General features: G+C 40.2%; 1 protein-coding gene across 2 annotated transcripts; it reads right to left on the reverse strand.

The window, feature by feature from the left end:
- Nucleotides 1-2,369: 2,369 nt before the first annotated feature.
- fhl2b (four and a half LIM domains 2b) lies at nt 2,370-17,805 on the reverse strand. 2 transcript variants are annotated; one of them, XM_073851593.1, is made up of 6 exons: nt 17,723-17,805; nt 15,536-15,704; nt 10,623-10,797; nt 5,713-5,882; nt 5,447-5,633; nt 2,370-2,959 (listed from the first exon to the last, which is right to left on the reverse strand). In XM_073851593.1, exons 2-6 carry the CDS (start codon nt 15,689-15,691, stop codon nt 2,808-2,810), a joined length of 840 nt encoding a protein of 279 aa, XP_073707694.1. In that variant the 5' UTR covers nt 15,692-15,704; nt 17,723-17,805; the 3' UTR covers nt 2,370-2,807. The 2 variants fall into 2 exon arrangements, with proteins under 2 accessions (XP_073707694.1, XP_073707695.1); XM_073851594.1 differs by having other exon boundaries at nt 17,719-17,749.
- Nucleotides 17,806-19,095: the final 1,290 nt, after the last annotated feature.

A 19,095-nucleotide genomic window follows, 5' to 3' on the forward strand; every position in this document is an offset into this window, starting at 1 on the left:
CGGACTTCAACTAACTTTACTACAAAAAAAGTTTACGTGATTGAGGAATCGGACAACTTGAATTCAGTGGCGGTTCTACACGGAGGCCAAGGGAGGCCCGTGCCCCTGTAGACATGTCCTTGGCCACCCCTGTGGCCCCCCCGTACTGACCAAATAAAATAAAATAAATTAATTATGGTTTTACACACGAGCGCCAAAAGCGGAACTAATGCGACGCATCGTTCTACTTAAATGGGTAAATTAGAGCGGCGCACACAAACACTGCAGCAACAATTAGAACTACTCTTGGATAGAGGAGCTACGATTTATTTCTCCTGTTGCAAGAGTCGAAAGTAAGCAAAACAATTTCATTTCGTGAGTGACTTGTTGTTCTTGCACATAACCGTGTTACTTTTGTTTTTCACACTGATAATTAAATCAAGTTTGTAAATTGCTTTGTAAAATCTTTGTTAACGTTAGTTAATAAAAATATACAGCTGTTCATGTTAGTTCATGATCAAGTGCCGGTTTAGTTCTGCTGAAACTCTACACCTCTGAGAACTCTCTCATTAAAACAAAGAAAGTGTAGACATGATGTAAATAAGAGATTAATTGTACTGTGTAAATGTGATTTCATTACCTTTTATTAACTTTGAGAGATTGCGATGAACTACAGTAATGTATGAGTGACAGCTTTCCAGTGATTGTAAGGGGAGTGCGCACTTTTAAGACTATAATTAATTCAGAATTTGAATTCATTTATTCATGGATTCACTCTCTGATAACGCAACATCGCCATTGCTATCGTGCAGCACATAGGCTACTACATCAGTTACACAAACTAAGAGAAGGTAAAGCAGGTGCTTACTCATCAAAATATGTCTAAACAGCCGCACTGCACGTGTCGACACGCGCCCGTGAGTAAACATTATTTTTTTCTTTCACCATGCAGCAAACGTAAAAAATAATTAAACCGTTTAACTTATAGTACTTCTTACTGTCGATTAACAGTGAACGGTCAATATGAGCATCCCTAAAATGTTTGTATGATTTTAAAGTAAAATAAAGTTTATAATCTTTAAATATCACTTGTTGTCATTTTTTAATGTGCCCCTCTGGATAAACACTGGCCCCTCCTTGGCCCCCCTAGTCAAATTTGTCTAGAACCGCCACTGCTTGAATTTCTATATTCAATATAGCAGGTAAGAATTTTCTAAATTTACCACAAGAGGGAGCCATACGTCAACTTCTTCTCTAGTAATCTAGTTTTAACAGTTCATGAGGACCTAACCTTATCCAACATCTGACGACAACCATTATCTTCCATAACGTTTTATTTTATTTTGTTAGAGGGCTAATCACAAAACTTCTAAATAATAATAATAATATATGGATAAGAGTGTAATATCTTAATTTCATTAGCCAGAGTTATCTTATTATTAATAGACCAGGCCAGAATAGGTCAAATTTGGCATTAATACTAGCAAGGGTATGGGAAACATTATCCTAACATGTGACCCTGAACTACAAAACCAGTCAAGTGGATTGTGTATATTTGTATTAATAGCCCAAAATACATTGTATGGGTCAAAATGATCGAATTTCCTACACTGTTAAAAATAAAGGTGCTTCACGATTCCATAGAAGAACCTTTTTTGTCTAAATGGTTCCATAAAGAACCTTTAACATCTGAAGAACCTTTCTGTTTCACAAAAGGTTGTTCATGGTGACAAAATTCTTCAGATAATAAAAAGTTAAGAAAGAGATGGTTCTTTAATGAACCTTTGACTGAATGGTTCTTTGTGGAACCAAAAATGGTTCTTCTACGGCATCACTGTGAAGAACCTTTTAAAGCACCTTTATTTTTAAGAGTGTACTGTAAATATATGCAAACTTAATTTTTGATTAGTAATATGCATTGCTAAGAACTTCATTTGGATTCTCTCAATATTTTGAGGCATTTTTCTTAATATTAAAATTTTTTTGCACCCAGATTCCAGATTTTTTAAATAGTTGTATCTCAGCAAAATATTGTCCTATCCTACCAAACTACACATCAACAAATCTTATTTATTCAGCTTTCATATGATTTATAAATCTCAATTTCAAACATTCACTCTTATGACTGGTTTTGTGCTCCAAGGTCACATATTACTATGATCTCTGATTTTTTTTTTCCATATAAGAAAATTAACTCCTTGAAGATTTGATTTGAATAAATGTATGTTGCTTTTAATAAGCTAGAGACAGATGTATGATGAATCAGATCTTTGGGTGTTGTTTTGGGTTTCACAGCTGAGAACAGCTGAGGCATAGCCTATTTAGACTAAATGCATTGAATGTGAGTCATTTTTTATTCTAGTAAGCAGTAAGCAGTACTGAGCCTTACATAAATGCCTTTTCAAAAAGTTTATTAGGAGCTACAGCAAATTTTTCACACAGGCTATAAATGACGAATATTGATTGATGAGTCAAAAGCAAATGTTAGTCACGAAAAAAAGGTAAAATAGGCAATTATATTATAAAATCTAACATTCATTGTGCTGTATGTTTCTATATCTAAAATAAAAATACTAATTTTCACACTGCATATGTTTCTTTTGGTTTGGCTAGATTTTGAACCCTGACCACAAAAACATGACACAATTATTTATTATAATAATAGGCCTTGCCATGCACAGGCCTCTTTAAAAGTGAATTTTCTAAAGAAAAGTTTTATTAGACAAATATATTATTATTTTTGATAAAGCTTTGCTATTGAACTCTGAGAATAAATGCTATTTAATAAAAGAACACAATGTTAGGAATTGCTGTGCTATGCTGTCTGATCAGATGTCTTTGCCACAGTCAGGACACAGGATGTCATCTCTCTCCGTCAGGAAGCCGCGGCCCACCAGGGACACCAAACACTTCTTGCAGTTGAAGCAGTCATTGTGCCACTGTCTCTCTTCAAAGGAGATGTATTTGCTGCCTCCCAGACCTGCGAAGGATATGACAGTAACAAATAACAAAGCTTTAGATAGTAATACTATCATGGGAAATATGACTATTGTTTGCTAGAGTGTGGGTAAGAAGATTGCTGTGAGACTTATACAAGTCCTGAGGTCAGAAAGGCACAATTTCTATTTCTATAGGACTTTCTAGGCACAGTTTCTATGGGACTTTCTATTATCCATTTTTTCTCTCCAATATAATAAACATTAATTAGAAAATTGACTGTCAAAAGTTCCAAAATGACAAAAAAGCACAATAGAAATATCATAAAAGTGATAGAAGACATCAATTTTGGTTTATTTCTCACGTAAACACAATTGTATGGCTTCAGAACACCAGAAATATAGTACAAATTGTTATCCAAACTTCTTTTATAACAAATTCATGGTGCTTTTCTGTCAGTTTTGAGTTTTATAGCTCCAAATCCCTGCCCTACATGTTTTACTTTTTTGACCATGTGTTTCACTCAGATATACAGCTGAGGTTAAAAGTTTACATCCCCCTTTCAGAATCTGCAAAATGTCAATTATTTTACCAAAATAAGAGGGATCATACAAAATGCATGACATTGTTTATTTAGTACTGACCTGAATAAGATATTTCACATAAAAAATGTATATGTATAGTTCACAAGAACTTTACGGTTCAAAAGTTTACATCCCCTTGATTCTTAAGACTGTGTTCTTATCTGAATGATCCACAGCTGTGGTTTTTTTGTTTAATAATAGTTGTTCAGTCCCTTGTTTGTCCTTCAGAAAAATCCTTCAGGTCCAGTGTTGTTTTTGACAACCATCTTAGATTTAGTCTTAGTCTTAGTCTTTTGGACTAAAATGCTTATTAGTTTTAGTCAAATTTTAGTCACTTCTATATGTGATAGTTTTAGTCCAATTTTAGTCAACGAAAAGTCATAAAGGTTTTAGTCTAGTTTTAGTCAAAAAAAGGGGGAAAAGTAGTCTTTTAACAAATTAATGTAGGTCAGTAAGTATTTTGCTGTTGGGTAGTGTCACTTATAAGTTGTGAAAATAGCAGATCTATAGTTCAACACAATGTGAGCTTCCGGATCGACTATTTTCACCAATAATTACAATAATGAAGGAATGGTTTTAGACATAAAAGACATATATTTGAAATAATGTGCAAACTGCCGCCATCATGGTTAATCGTCTGTCTGTCTGAGTGACAACAATGTGACATGTTGAGCACGTTGTGCGCTGCACACCAGGTGGTGGGCGTAACCAAACAAGGATAGAATGCTAAAACGGCTTGCCATAGCCTACTAGTATGGCATTGGCAAAGAGTATTTAATGCTAAAACGGCTTGCCATAGCGGCAGATACTTTTTAGGTTTTAATCGGCATGCACAATAAGCAGAAATGTCGTGCATTTTAAACGTCTGACGGACCACCCACTAACATTTTCGTCTATTCTCGTCTCGTCAACGAAAACTCACACACGTCTCGTCATGTTTTAGTCATCAACGAGCCATTTTTATCTCGTCATCGTCTCGTTATCGTCATGAAAAAAAGTTGCGTCAACGAAATGATTTCGTCATCGTCATCGTTGACAAAAACAACACTGTTCAGGTCCCACAAATTCTTTGGTTTTCCAGCATTTTTGTGTATTTGTGCCCTTTCCAACAATGACTGCATGATTTTGAGATCCATCTTTTCACACTGAGGACAACTGAGGGACTCATATGCAACGATTACAGAAGGTTCAAATGCTCACTGAAGGAAAAACAATGCATTCAGAGCTGAAGGGTGAAAACTTTTGAACAGAACGTGTGCATTTTTCTTATTTTGCCTAAATATCTTTTTTTTTTTTTTTTTCATTTAGTACTGCCCTTCAGAGACAGTTACATGTTTCCCAGAAGAAAAAATAAGTTACATTTACCCTGAGTTACATTTACCCCCGGCTCTTAATGCATGTTTTTCCTTCTGGAGCATCAGTGAGTGTTAGAACCTTCTGTAAAAGTTGCACATCAGTGAAAAGATGAATCTCAAAATCATACAGTCATTATTGGAAAGGCTTCAAATACACAAAAATGCTGAAAAAACATAGAATTTGTGGGACCTGAAAGATTTTTCTGAAGAACAGCAGGCAGTTTAACTGTTCGGGACAAATAAGGGACTCATGAACAACTATCACTAAACAAAAAAACACAGCTGAGGGTAACAACACAGTATTAAGAATCAAGGGGATGTAAATTTTTGAACCGGGTCATTTTTTATAAATTCAACTATTATTTTCTCCTGTGGACTATATGTAAACATCTTTTATGTGAAATATCTTATTCAGGTCAGTACTAAATAAACAATAACATGCATTTTGTATGATCCCTCTTGTTTTGGTAAAATCATTAACATTTTGCAGATTCTGAAAGGGGGTGTAAACTTTTGACCTCAACTGTACAGTACAGTACTGATGAGCACCTTCCAAAGATAAGGAGATGTAAATGTGTTGGTTGCTCATACCGCTAATAGGGGTGGTGCAGCCAGCACACTTCTTGGCATACAGATTGCAGAAGCAGTTGAGGCAATAGGGAAAGTCATCACGAGAAGTGAAGCGCTGACCAGACAGCTGCTGCTTACAGCCAGTGCATAAGAAGCAGTCCTTATGCCAAGGCTGGTCATGGTAGGTCACGCCGCCAGTGGTGATTGGCTGTGAGGAAATGATAAAGGTGTGATGTCATATCAAACTATTTATTCAAAGCAAAATATTGCATTCCAGCTTTTCCTACCTTCTTGCAGTGCACACACTGCAGTGCAAATTGCTTCTCGTAGCAGGGCACGCAGTAGTTACTGTTGTCCTTAGGAATGAAGCTCTTGGTTCCAATAGGCTGCTGACAGCGCTGGCAGGTAAAGCAGGTTTCATGCCAGCTGTTCCCCTTGTGCTCCATCTTCCTGGAGCCTGAGTGAAATAGAGATTTTGATTCAGCAAATAAAGGTGCTGTAAATTCAGTCATTATGAAATTGAATTGTAAATTTAAATCTTGCAATTCTGACTTTATAACTCACAGTTGCGAATTTATATTTCACAATTGTCACTATTTTTCTCAGAACTGCTAGTTGTTACATCAGAATTGTGATATAAACTCAATTTTGAGACAAAAATGGACTTTATAACTTGCAATATCTCACAGTTCTCAGAAAAAGGTTAGAATTGTGAGATACAAACTGGCATTTGCGAGAAAAAAGTCAGAAGTGCGAGTTTTCACCTTGCAATTGTCTTTACTTCTTACAATTGCGAGTTTATATCGTACATTTCTGAGGAAAAAAAGTCAGAATTGCAAGTTTATATTTTGGAATTGTGACTTTTTTCTCAAAATTGTGAGTTAAGTCAGAATTGTGATATAAACTATTCTAACGTAATAGCTCTCTCAATTGCGTAATATAAACTTATTATGACTTTATTTCTCAGAATTGTGAGATATAAACTCGCAATTGTAAGAAAAAAAGACAATTCTGACTTTTTTTCTCACAAATGCAAGTTTGTATCTCACAATTCTGACTTTTTTTCTCAGAACTGTGAGATATTGCGAATTATAAAGTCTAATTTTGAGGGGAAAAAGACTGATATCTTCTTAGAATTGTGAGTTTATACCACAATTCTGACTTAACTCACAATTTTGATAAAAAAGTCATATATAAACTCGCAATTATTTTTTCTCAGAATTGTAAGATACAAACTCGCAATTGTAATAAATAAAGACAGAATGGAGAGATAAAAACTCACAATTCTGACTTTTTTCTCAGACCTGTGAGATATTGTGAGTTATTGTCACGAGTCTGGGCTGTGGTGTTTTCCCTTCCCCACCAGAGGTCACTATCTCCCTTCCTCCCGCACTTCTCTCCTGATCACATACACGTGCCTCGTCACACACACCAATCACACCCTCACACCCACAGCTGTTCCCCATTTACCACGGACTATATTAGTCTCCCCTTTCCCACCACTCGGCCTGGTTGCATTGTTTTCTGTTTGGTTGGTATCTTGAAGTCTGGTCTGTGTATGAGTTCTGTCTGGCTTTTGCATCCTGTCTTGTGTGCCGTGTTGGCCTTTTGTTTTGTTTGTTTATTTGTTTAATTAAAAATATTCCTCACCTGCATTTTTGGACCCTGACCTCATTCATTTCTGCACGTGACAGAATGCAACCAGCACAAATGGGTCCAGCAGGGAGGTTGCTCAACCTCCGCCAGGGAGATCGGAGCATCGAGGATTATGCCAGGGACTTCATTGGAGTGGCTGGGCAGTCGACCACAGGGACGACCTGTCTCGTGGTTATTTTTTTTTGGGGGGGGGGGTGTCTGGCTGAGCCCTTCAAGTCCATCATGCCATACTGGCTCACCGAGGAGTCATTGGAGGAGTATGTAAATCGGGCTCTGTACTTGAGGGGCTCGGCCTTCAGGGTGGAGTTGGCTGCGGAACCCGCTCACGTTCCTCTGGCGGCGGTGCCCACTCACATTCCTCTGGCGGTGGTGCCCGCTGATGTTCCTCTGGCGGCGGCGGTGCCCGCTCACGTTCCTCTGGCGGTGGTGCCCGCTGAGATTCCTCTGACGGCGGCGGTGCCCACTCACGTTCCTCTGGCGGTGGCGGTGCCCGCTCACATTCCTCTGGCGGTGGTGCCCGCTGATGTTCCTCTGACGGCAGCGGTGCCCGCTCACATTCCTCTGGCGGTGGTGCCCGCTGATGTTCCTCTGACGGCGGCGGTGCCCGCTCACGTTCCTCTGGCGGTGGTGCCCGCTGAGATTCCTCTGACGGCGGCGGTGCCCACTCACGTTCCTCTGGCGGCGGCGGTGCCCGCTCACATTCCTCTGGCGGTGGTGCCCGCTGATGTTCCTCTGACGGCAGCGGTGCCCGCTCACATTCCTCTGGCGGTGGTGCCCGCTGAGATTCCTCTGACGGCGGCGGTGCCCGCTCACGTTCCTCTGGCGGTGGTGCCCGCTGATGTTCCTCTGGCGGCGGTGCCCGCTGACGTTCCTCTGGCGGCGGTGCCCGCTGACATTCCTCTGGCGGCGATGTCCGCTCACGTTCCTCTGGCGGCGGTGCCCGCTGATGTTCCTCTGGCGGCGGCGGTGCCCACTCACATTCCTCTGGCGGCGGCGGTGCCCGCTCACATTCCTCTGGCGGTGGTGCCCGCTGATGTTCCTCTGACGGCGGCGGTGCCCACTCACATTCCTCTGGCGGCGGCGGTGCCCGCTCACATTCCTCTGGCGGTGGTGCCCGCTGATGTTCCTCTGACGGCAGCGGTGCCCACTCACATTCCTCTGGCGGCGGCGGTGCCCACTCACATTCCTCTGGCGGTGGTGCCCGCTGATGTTCCTCTGACGGCGGCGGTGCCCACTCACATTCCTCTGGCGGCGGCGGTGCCCGCTCACATTCCTCTGGCGGTGGTGCCCGCTGATGTTCCTCTGACGGCAGCGGTGCCCGCTCACATTCCTCTGGCGGTGGTGCCCGCTGAGATTCCTCTGACGGCGGCGGTGCCCGCTCACGTTCCTCTGGCGGTGGTGCCCGCTGATGTTCCTCTGGCGGCAGCGGTGCCCACTCACATTCCTCTGGCGGCGGCGGTGCCCACTCACATTCCTCTGGCGGTGGTGCCCGCTGATGTTCCTCTGACGGCGGCGGTGCCCACTCACATTCCTCTGGCGGCGGCGGTGCCCGCTCACATTCCTCTGGCAGTGGTGCCCGCTGATGTTCCTCTGGCGGCGGTGCCCGCTGACATTCCTCTGGCGGCGGTGGCCGCTGACATTCCTCTGGCGGCGATGTCCGCTCACGTTCCTCTGGCGGCGGTGCCCGCTGATGTTCCTCTGGCGGCGATACCAGCTTACGTTCCTCTGGCGGCAGTGCCCGCTCACGTTCCCCTGGTGGCGGTGCCCGCTCCGGTGCCCGCTCACGTTTTTCCTGAGTCCGGCCATGCCTTGCTCGAGCTCCCAAGCCATACGCTGGTCTCGCCCAGCCTCCCAGAACCTTCGTCTCCGGGTCTGCTGCCGTTACACGGGCCTGGCCCGCCATCCCTCCCCCTGGTTCACCATTCCCCCCTTCCTCCTCCCTCCAGAATTTTTTCAGGCTTTGTGGAACGTCTGGGAGCCGTTCCTTAGAGGAGGGCTACTGTCATGAGTCTGGGCTGTGGTGTTTTCCCTTCCCCACCAGAGGTCACCATCTCCCTTCCTCCCGCACTTCTCTCCTGATCACATACACGTGCCTTGTCACACACACCAATCACACCCTCACACCCACAGCTGTTCCCCATTTACCACAGACTATATTAGTCTCCCCTTTCCCACCACTGGTCCTGGTTGCATTGTTTTCGGCTTTTGCATCCTGTCTTGTGTGCCGTGTTGGCCTTTTGTTTTGTTTGTTTATTTGTTTAATTAAAAATATTCCTCACCTGCATTTTTGGACCCTGACCTCATTCATCTCTCACGTGACGGTTATAAAGTCCAATTTTGAGGGGGAAAAAGACTGATATCTTCTCAGAATTGTGAGTTTATATCACAATTCTGACTTAACTCACAATTTTGAGAAAAAAGTCATATATAAACTCGCAATTCTTTTTTCTCAGAATTGTGAGATACAAACTGGCAATTGTAAGGAATAAAGACAGAATTGCAAGATAAAAACTCACAATTCGGACTTTTTTTCTCGCAAATGCAATCTCACAATTCTGAGAAAAATAGTCAAAATTGCGAGTTTATATTTCGCAATTGTGATTTTTTCTCAAAATTGTGCGTTGTGTCAGAACTGTGATATAAACTCACAATTCTAAGAAGATATCAGTCTTTTTCTCCTCAAAATTAGACTTTATATTTTGCAATATCTCACAGTTCTAAGAAATAAGTCAGAATTGTGAGATACAAACTTGCATTTGCGAGAAAAAAGTCAGAATTGCTAGTTTTCATCTCATCTCGCAATTGTCTTTATTTCTTACAATTGTGAGTTTATATCTCACAATTCTGAGAAAAAAAGTCAGAATTGTGAGATAACAAGTCACAATAACCTTTTTAAAAATCTTATTCAGGGCTTCCATAAATATGTTTTGATGTTACCTGGCAACTATTTTTAGTATAACTAAATGAAATAAAATCTTAAAGAAACCTCAATTATTATTTTTTTTATATCAACTTCAAAATTGGAACATAACTTGTTTAGACATGGCTTTAATTTTATAGCAATTTTAGATTAAAAGTATTTTGTAAAATATTTATTTTATATAAAAACTATACTTTTTAGTACAGTATATTTTCTTTATAGAAAATGTACTGTAAACTTCTAGAACTTTTTTATACTGTGCAGTTAACAGGTTAAATCTTTTCATCACACAATTCATGTGAAGTGAAATCTCTTTGGATTACATATGAGTTACGTTTACAATCTCTTTCATGTCTTTCAATGAAGGAACAGAAATCTCTCAGGTTTCATTAAAATCTCATCTCAGGAAATTCTTTGGAATGACAAGAGGGTGAGTAATTGATAAAAGTAGGTGAATGAATTGATTTATTCAGTTTCTTAGCTCTCCCTTAGTATTTATTGCTATTATGTCTTTAGCTGCTGTCTAACACTACAAACATCTCATTGTAATCAATCTTAATCTATCATTCAGGTTTCTGAAGCACATGTGTAAAGAACAGATTCAGAAAATGTTTCACTTACCTGGCATGATTGTCTTTTTGCACTCAAAACATTTAGAGGAATACTCATTGGAGTAACACTCAGTGCACAGCAGCTGCTCGTCCTTGGTAGAGAACGGTTTGTCCACCAAAGAACGGTGACATTTGAAGCAGTGGAAGCAGTCATCATGCCAGTGACGGTCCTTATAAGACAGATCCTGGGGACAAACGCATATAGTTAAGAAAAATTTGAACCTACATTGCCTCACATGCATTAAACTTGGATTTAAGGGAGAGTGTGCTTGGCCTCAGTGCTCTTTTTTAGCCTTTGAACAGCTAATTAGGGAGAGCGGGAGGGTAAAGGGTTCCTCAATGTCAGCTTCACAGCAGGTCACTCGCCAATGACAGCCGCAGGTGCTGGTTTCTGCGACCAATCGCAGTGTGATCTGCCAATTGGAGTACGTTAGTGAGAGTCTGTCCTGGGCTGTGAGCACACATCGCCTCGGGATGAGTGTATGACACTAGTGCTTTAATTATCCACCAATTTGGAAAGAGAGAGAGTGTGTGTGTGCTTGTTAAATCCCTGGCCCAAGGTGCTATGAGGTCATTCTGATTGCCTGCGACTAGAGGGAGGGAGTAACAGCTAACTGGGCCAAGGACAGGCCACACAGATGTGGCCCCACCCCAGGCCTGTCCTCCAGACCAGTGACAGCCTCCTCATCAGGACTAATGACCATGTAATGTGACACTAATGACAGAAAGTCACAGAAGTCTGTCGAGAGAAGAGCACCACTCGACTGGGAATGTATTTCTAAAGTAACATTGTCACTAAATGGTTCTTGTATATCATCAATAACATTTACTATAATACACTGTACAGTATTTTTTTATTATGAAACATGGTCTTTACGGCATTGCTTTGCAGTGAAGATCCCATTTAATGCAAGTATTGGGATTTTTCACTCATTTTATCATCTGCAATGAAAAAAAAAATCATAAATTCAATGCAATAACATACTTGGGGTATGATTTACCTCTATAGTACAGGTCCACAGCGGAGAGTTTTGAAAGGGATAGTTTACCCCAAAATGAAAATGTTGCTGTTATTTCCTCACCTTCATCAGTTTCATCAGTTCATACTTTAAAAAGTACAAAAAGACACTGTAACACTCTGAGAAAAAAAGGGTAAAAAGGCAGTGCAGTACTTTTTCAAAAGGTACACCTTTGTACCCTATTTACCCCTAAAGGTGCATATTTGTATCTTAAAGGAACACTCCACTTTTTTTGGAAATAGGCTCATTCTCCAACTCCCCCCGAGTTAATACGTTGATTTTTACCGTTTTGAAATCCATTCAGCCGTTCTCCTGTTCTGGCGATATCACTTTTAGCATAGCTTAGCATAGATCATTGAATCCTATGAGACCAATAGCATCGCGCTCAAAAATGACCAACGAGTTTCGATATTTGTCCTATTTAAAATTTGACTCTTCTGCAGATATATAGTGTACTAAGTCCGGCGGAAAATGTAATGATGCGATTTTCTAGGCCGATAAGATTAGGAACTACACTCCCATTCCGGCGTAATAGTCAAGAAAGTTTGCTGCGTAACATGGCCGAAGCAGACACAGTAATATCACGCAGCACATCACAGCAGGAAGGTTACCTAGCTGGGAACTAATTTCAGGCGCTGCGTGATATTACTGCGCCTGCTGCGTCCATATTACGGCAGCAAACTTCCTTGATAACTATTCCTATTACACCGGAATGAGAGTGTAGTTCCTAATCTTATCGGCCTAGAAAATCGCATCTTTACATTTTCCGTCGGTCTTAGTACATGATATAACTGCAGAAGAGTCAAGTTTTAAATAGAACAAATATCGAAACTCGTTGTTCATTTTTGAACGCGATGCTATTGGTCTAATAGGATTCAATGATCTATGCTAAGCTATGCTAAAAGTGATGTCGCCAGAACAGGAGAACGGCTGAATGGATTTCAAAAAGGTAAAACTCAACGTATTAACTTGGGGGGAGTTGGAGAATGAGCCTATTTCCAAAAAAAGTGGAGTGTTCCTTTAAGGTACACAGTGTACATATCAGTATCTAAATGATACATACCGTAATAGTGTCTTTTGAAAGGGTAGTGCACCAGTGACAACTTTTATTCTGAGAGTATATGAATCAAACAGTTAATTCACTTTAATTTATGCTTTAATTCACATATAAACACTGACAAATACATGTCTTTTTGTACTTTTTATATTGTCACAATTTTGGTATTTGGAAGTGTTGTTGAATGGTTTGTAATGGAGAAGGATGAGTAAATAATGAAGCAATTGTCATATTTGGATCTCTTTAATGTACAGTGCATTGTGAAAGTATTCATACCCCTTCATTTTTTTTGGTGATGGATACACAGACTTCCATTGGCATTTCCAAGACAAATATAAACTTCTTATAACCTTTACTTACTATAAACATACATACAGTGCCTTGCGAAAGTATTCATACCCTTTCTTTTTTTCACATTTTATGTTGCTGCCTTATGTTAAACTGGTTTAAATTACTTTTTTCCAACATCAATCTACAATCCATACACCATAATGGCAAAGCAAAAAAAAAAAAAAAAAAAAAAAAAAAAAAAAAAAAAAACAGGTTTTAACATATTTGCAAATTTATTAAAAATAAAAACCTTAAATGATTCCATTGCAAAAGTATTCATACCCTCATCTGGAAAGGTTGAAATTTAGCTCAGAAGTATTCGTATTGCTTGTAGATGCTACTGCACTTTGAGAGAAATCAATCTGTGGCAAATTCAACTAAATGGGTATGATTTGGAAAGACACATGTCTCTAACAGCTGACAATGGATATCAGAGCGAAAAAACCAAGCCCTGATGTCAGAAAACTGCCTTAGAGCTTAGAAACAGAACTGCGTCAAGCCACAGATTTGGGGAAGAGTTCAGAAAAAAAATAAATCTGCTGCATTGAAGGTTCACAGAAGCATGTAGCCTCCATTATGCTTAATGGAAGAAGTTTGAAACAACCAGGACTCCTCCTAAAGCGGACATCCTGGCCAAACTGAGCAATTGATGGAGAAGGGCTTTGGTTATAGTGGTGACCAAGAAGCTGATAGTCACTCTAGTTGAGCTCTATGATCATATATGCAGATGGGAGAAACTTACAGAAGGACAAACATCACTGCAACATTCCACCAATTTGGGTTTTATGGTGGTGTGGCCAAACTCAACCCTCTCCTTGGTGAAGACACATGAAAACACACATGGAATTTGCAAAAAAAAAAAAAAAAAAAACACCTAAAGGACCCTCAGACTGTGAGAAACAAGATTCTCTGGTCTGATGAACCTCAATTCCTAGCATCATGCTTGAAGGAAACCAGGCACTGCTCGTCTGGAAAGTACCATCCCAAAAGTAAAGTGTGGTAGTAGCCACATGCTGTGGGGCTATTTTTCAGTGCAAAGACTGATGGACTTGTCAGAGTAGAAGGAAAGCTCAGTGCACCAAAATATTGAAATAGGCTTAATGAAACCCTAGTCCAGAGCATTTAGAACCTCAGACTGGGCAGAAGGTTCACCTTGCAACAGGACAATGACCCTAAGCACACAGAAAGAGTGGCTTATAAACAACTCTGTGAATGTCATTAAGTGGCCCAGCCACAGCTTGGGCCTGAACCCAATCAAATATTTCTGGAAAGACCTGAAAATGTGCTTCTTCCCTGCTGAAAAAAACAGCTAAAACCAGCCTAGGCTGGTTGGCTGGTCTTAGCTGGTTTAAGCTGGAAATGGCTGGTTTTAGCTGGTCTCCCAGCCTGGCCAGGCTGGTCAGGCTGGTTTTAGCTGGTGGTTTCCCAGCCTGACCAGCCTGGCCAGGCTGGAAAAATGGCCAAAACCCCTCTAAAACCAGCCTGCCTCCCAGCTATGACCAGCTAAAACCAGGCTGGTTGACCAGCTAAAACCAGCCAACCAGCCTAGGCTGGTTTTAGCTGGTTTTTTCACCAGGGTTACCCCATCCAACCTGACAGAGCTTGAGAGGTGAGGAGAAGAATGGCAGATAATTGCTAAATGTTAATGTGCAAAACTTGTTGCATGATACCCAAAAAGACTTGATGCTGTAAAGGTGCTAGCCAAGTACTGAGTTAAGGGTATGAATACTTGTGCAATAAACCTTTTTTTTTTTTTTTTTAATAAATTTATGATGTGACAATTCTGTTTTTACTGTATGGAGTGTAGGTTGATGTGAGAAAAAAGTAATTTAAAGCAGTTTAACATAAGGCAGCAACATAAAATGTGAAAAAAAGAAGGGGTGTGAATACTTTCGCAAGGCACTGTATGTATGTTTATAGTAAGTAAAGGTTATAAGAAGTTTATATTTGTCTTGGAAATGCCAATGGAAGTCTGTGTGTCCATCACCAAGGTGAAAGAGTGCAGTTAATTCCACAAAAGCTCATCTGGTCTCTTTGTATGGTTTTGGACTCACTCCCCAGCACTGATTTCCTGCTGGGTTCAGTCCAGGGTGCATGAGCTGGCATTCATTCTCCATGATTCCCCACCTCTCTCCTGGTAATCTCTCAGCTTCCAGACGGTCACACAAAGCTCTAAATTATTGTGTACAGTGTTACTAAATAAAAATGGTGAAACAGTCAGCGCTCAGATCATCTCCCTCTAAGGGAGTCCCTCTGAGTAATATGGTTCAACTGTCATTCTAATGGAATTAATGGAAAAGTGCATATTTCTGGATAATTTCTTGCATTTAAATTGGAGCACTCTTGAAAAATAAGTGCACTTAATTGTCCTGAATGTGCATTTGTAGTGTATTTGAAATCTTACAAGTATATTTTTTAAGAAGGATCCTAAAGTGTACTTCATTTTCATAAAGGCAGCTCCAGCTGTTTTGTATTTTTAACATTCTGTGAAAGTAGAAAATATGAAGATGAACATACTCTGCTGTTGCAGCCAATGGGTTTCTTGCACTCCTCACAGGTGTTGGAGTAGAGGCTCTCGTAGCACTTCACACAGTATGGATTGTCATCACGCAGAACATACTTCTTCCCAAACAAGGACTCCTTGCAGTAGTGGCAGTCGTAGCGTTCTGCCATCTTTAAACAATTCCTAAAAGATAAACGTGTTTTAAATGGTGAGGACAGATTGAGGGGGTCATTGAAAATGGCATTGTTAGGCATGAAACTTAACTTGTAGGCCTATAATACCAGTGCTTAACATCTGCTAGATAAAAGCTAACTATATGACGCAAACGTTCTAAAGCAAGAGCGGAAGGCGTGCCAATGTATTAGTCCCAGCTGTTGTGTCTCCCCTCAGTAAAGCCCTGCTAATATTCCTTGCATTATTCCTCAGAACTGTGTCCAGACTGGCTTTTGTGCACACAATGCTCACTATTCTGAGCTCAACACCAAACTTGTGGCTTATTTTCTCAGTAAGTCCCATTCAAACAAGTCTCATTATTACACTGTTTATTGTACAAATGGTACAGTTTGGAAATAAAATGTCCAGTGAGTGTCTAACATACCACTTATACTAAAGTCTAACCTAAACCTAACCAATGATATTAACAAAATCAAACTCAAATCAAGCTAAAAACACATTTGCTGGAGTAACCATACCATTTTCGCTTGCTTGAGCTCTTTCGTCAAGTGTTGTGATTTGGTTTTCACATTGCAATGTAAAACTGTAGGACTACCAGGTGAGCTAAAGAGCAAGTTTACAATGCCAAAAAAGCCAGTCCATACAGCTACTTATGTGATGCAAACATGAGTAATGTTTTAGTAATGATAAAAGTGTTTTGAGGTCATTGTGGCCTTCATAATAACTTCATAGACTCCTTTATGTACTGCACGTCTCCCTCAGAAAGGTAACGGAGTCAGCTAAATCTGCACTGTGAACACTTATCAGATCACACTGTTGTATCTGAATGGATTCTTTGATGTGTCCTCAGCTTAGCTGGCTGGCACTAAGACTGGGCACCAGATCAAGACAAGTCTCAGTGGTTCCAGCTGTCCCCAGTGTGTCCCTTACTATCAGTAAAGAGACATATCTCCTTCAGTCTCTTTTGTCTCAAACGGACAGATATACACATAAAGGGATTAAATAAAGACTGACACAAGCAGGAGCTTAGCTGGAGAATCTTTTGAGTCATGTGAATTACTTTTGAACCTTAATGAAGCCCCAAACCAACCCACTCATTTCCAATTAAACCTAGAGTGATAAAATGAAACGTGCAGCAAATTAAAGACTACAAGAAGGCCTCTGTGTGTGGAATCCTTCAGCCATAACTGGATAAAGGAATGACAGGTGGCTGTGGAGATGCTTGACATATTTATTTATTCCCATACCAACTAGGAAACAAAAAGCAAGCTAAACTTTTCATTCCAGTACTAAAACAGGGATAAATCTCAAACCTACAGAATGGAGAACACATCCATTTAAAAATACAGACAAAATACTTTCCACACCAAATCTCGATGCACCCATTTGATCTCTAATGTGTTGTAATGTAATAAATTACCATTATAAGATATTAAAATATGGTGCAGAGAAAAGTATTTGTCTGAAAGTATTGATGGTCAAAAAATAATTAAAGATTATTCAGAATAGACAAAACAGAATAGAATTTAGAATGGAATTCTTCATATTAGATAGATAGATAGATAGATAGATAGATAGATAGATAGATAGATAGATAGATAGATAGATAGATAGATAGATAGATAGATAGATAGATAGAATGTGAAACAACTTTTTATGCATTGGAGAATTAATATACACAATAGATTTATGATATTATGGGCAGATGTTTTTTGAAAAAAAAATCTGAAGTTTTAGTGCAGATTGAGAAGTTGCAGATTTCAGCTTCAGTGCATGACGCTAATAAAATTCAACAGGCTAAAGCTGGTGGAATTAGTAGGGGAAAAACAGATCTGCAAATCTGCATTAAAAAGCATTTAGCTGTAACACATCAATGATAGAGAAGAGAAGAGAAGAGAAGAGAAGAGAAGAGAAGAGAAGAGAAGAAGAAGAAGAAGAGAAGAGAAGAGAAGAGAAGAGAAGAGAAGAGAAGAGAAGAGAAGAGAAGAGAAGAGAAGAGAAGAGAAGAGAAGAGATGTCCTACTTGCCTGTCCTGGGCAGTGATGTGCTGTGCGTCTTTGGTTCTTGAAAGAGAGATGGAGGAGCAACTCCTGTGCTCCTCTTTATTGGATTACTCCCCCTTTGGAAGGGGCAATGGGGTGATTGAAATGGGTTGGACACTTTATCAGGAACTATAAATACATAGGCACTACTAAGCCAGTACTTTACAGTGCATGCTTGTATGTAACAGTTGAGTGAACATATATCTCATGCATGTGGTTTCTTGAACTGATGTGAATCTTTTATACTGTAAAGGCAGTCTTTTAAAATGTAAAGACCATCTTAGACCAGAATGATAACCAACAAGTTCCACCCAAAATACCACACTGGATGATGAAGGAAATCTTGCTGGTCCTAAAGTTCTAGTTCTAAAGCCTGTTGGCATGCCAACACACTTCGCATCTAAAACACAACATTTGCTGATGATTTATTTATATACACTGCAAAGTTCAAAGTTCATTTTCAAGATATTACATTTGCAAATACTCAAATCTTTCTAAATATTGGCTGTGTTGAACCAAGTTCTTGCACTATGTGTTGCTGTGTCTCAAATTTAACAGAGTCATGGACTATTACTGTAATATGAGAGGTCATTGTATGTTTTAGAACTCAAAACTTACTCGTTAGTCTAAAAACAGCTTAAAGGATAACTGTTGCCAAAATGCAACCTGGGCTGTTTTTTTTTTTTTTACTGTAAACGAGACAAACTTATATCTAAAAGCATAATTATGACAAACGAGCCGTTTTTGAGATTGACCGTGATTTAGTTTTGTGGTCAGTGGCCGGTGAATGGGAGTACTAGGGGCATACATTTGAGCGCATCAAAATCGATATTTTTACAACACTAAGAAGGCTTGACACACCATGAAACTTTGCTCGAAGTATCGCCTGGGACTCTACACATGAACTCGAGCATTGAGAACATTGTTTGTGTACACACAGTTTACTAAAAAGAAAGGTTTTGAACAACTCACTTTCACTGTTTGAGTTTCCGCTCGCGGCCGTCTTGCCAGTCAAGAGGTGTCGATCTCCGAGTGCGAGGATGGATAGCTCCTAAAGCATATTTCCATATAAATGCACGGCTAATTCATTGTTTTGTCGCAAGTGAAAAACAATATTAAACTTCTAGTTGTAAAAAGAGCCTCATATAAGCCTAATATTTCGTCCTATGGAGTCCATTCATTCGCATTCTGAGATCGACACCTCTTGACTGGCAAGATGGCTGCGAGCGGAAACCCAAACAGTGTAAGTGAGTTGTTCAAAAACTTTCTTTTTAGTAAACTCTGTGTACACAAACAATGTTCTCAATGCTCGAGTTCATGTGTAGAGACCCAGGCGATACTTCGAGCAAAGTGTCATG

The sequence above is a fragment of the Garra rufa genome, chromosome 12, assembly GCF_049309525.1.
Source record: "Garra rufa chromosome 12, GarRuf1.0, whole genome shotgun sequence".
Taxonomy (NCBI): domain Eukaryota; kingdom Metazoa; phylum Chordata; class Actinopteri; order Cypriniformes; family Cyprinidae; genus Garra; species Garra rufa.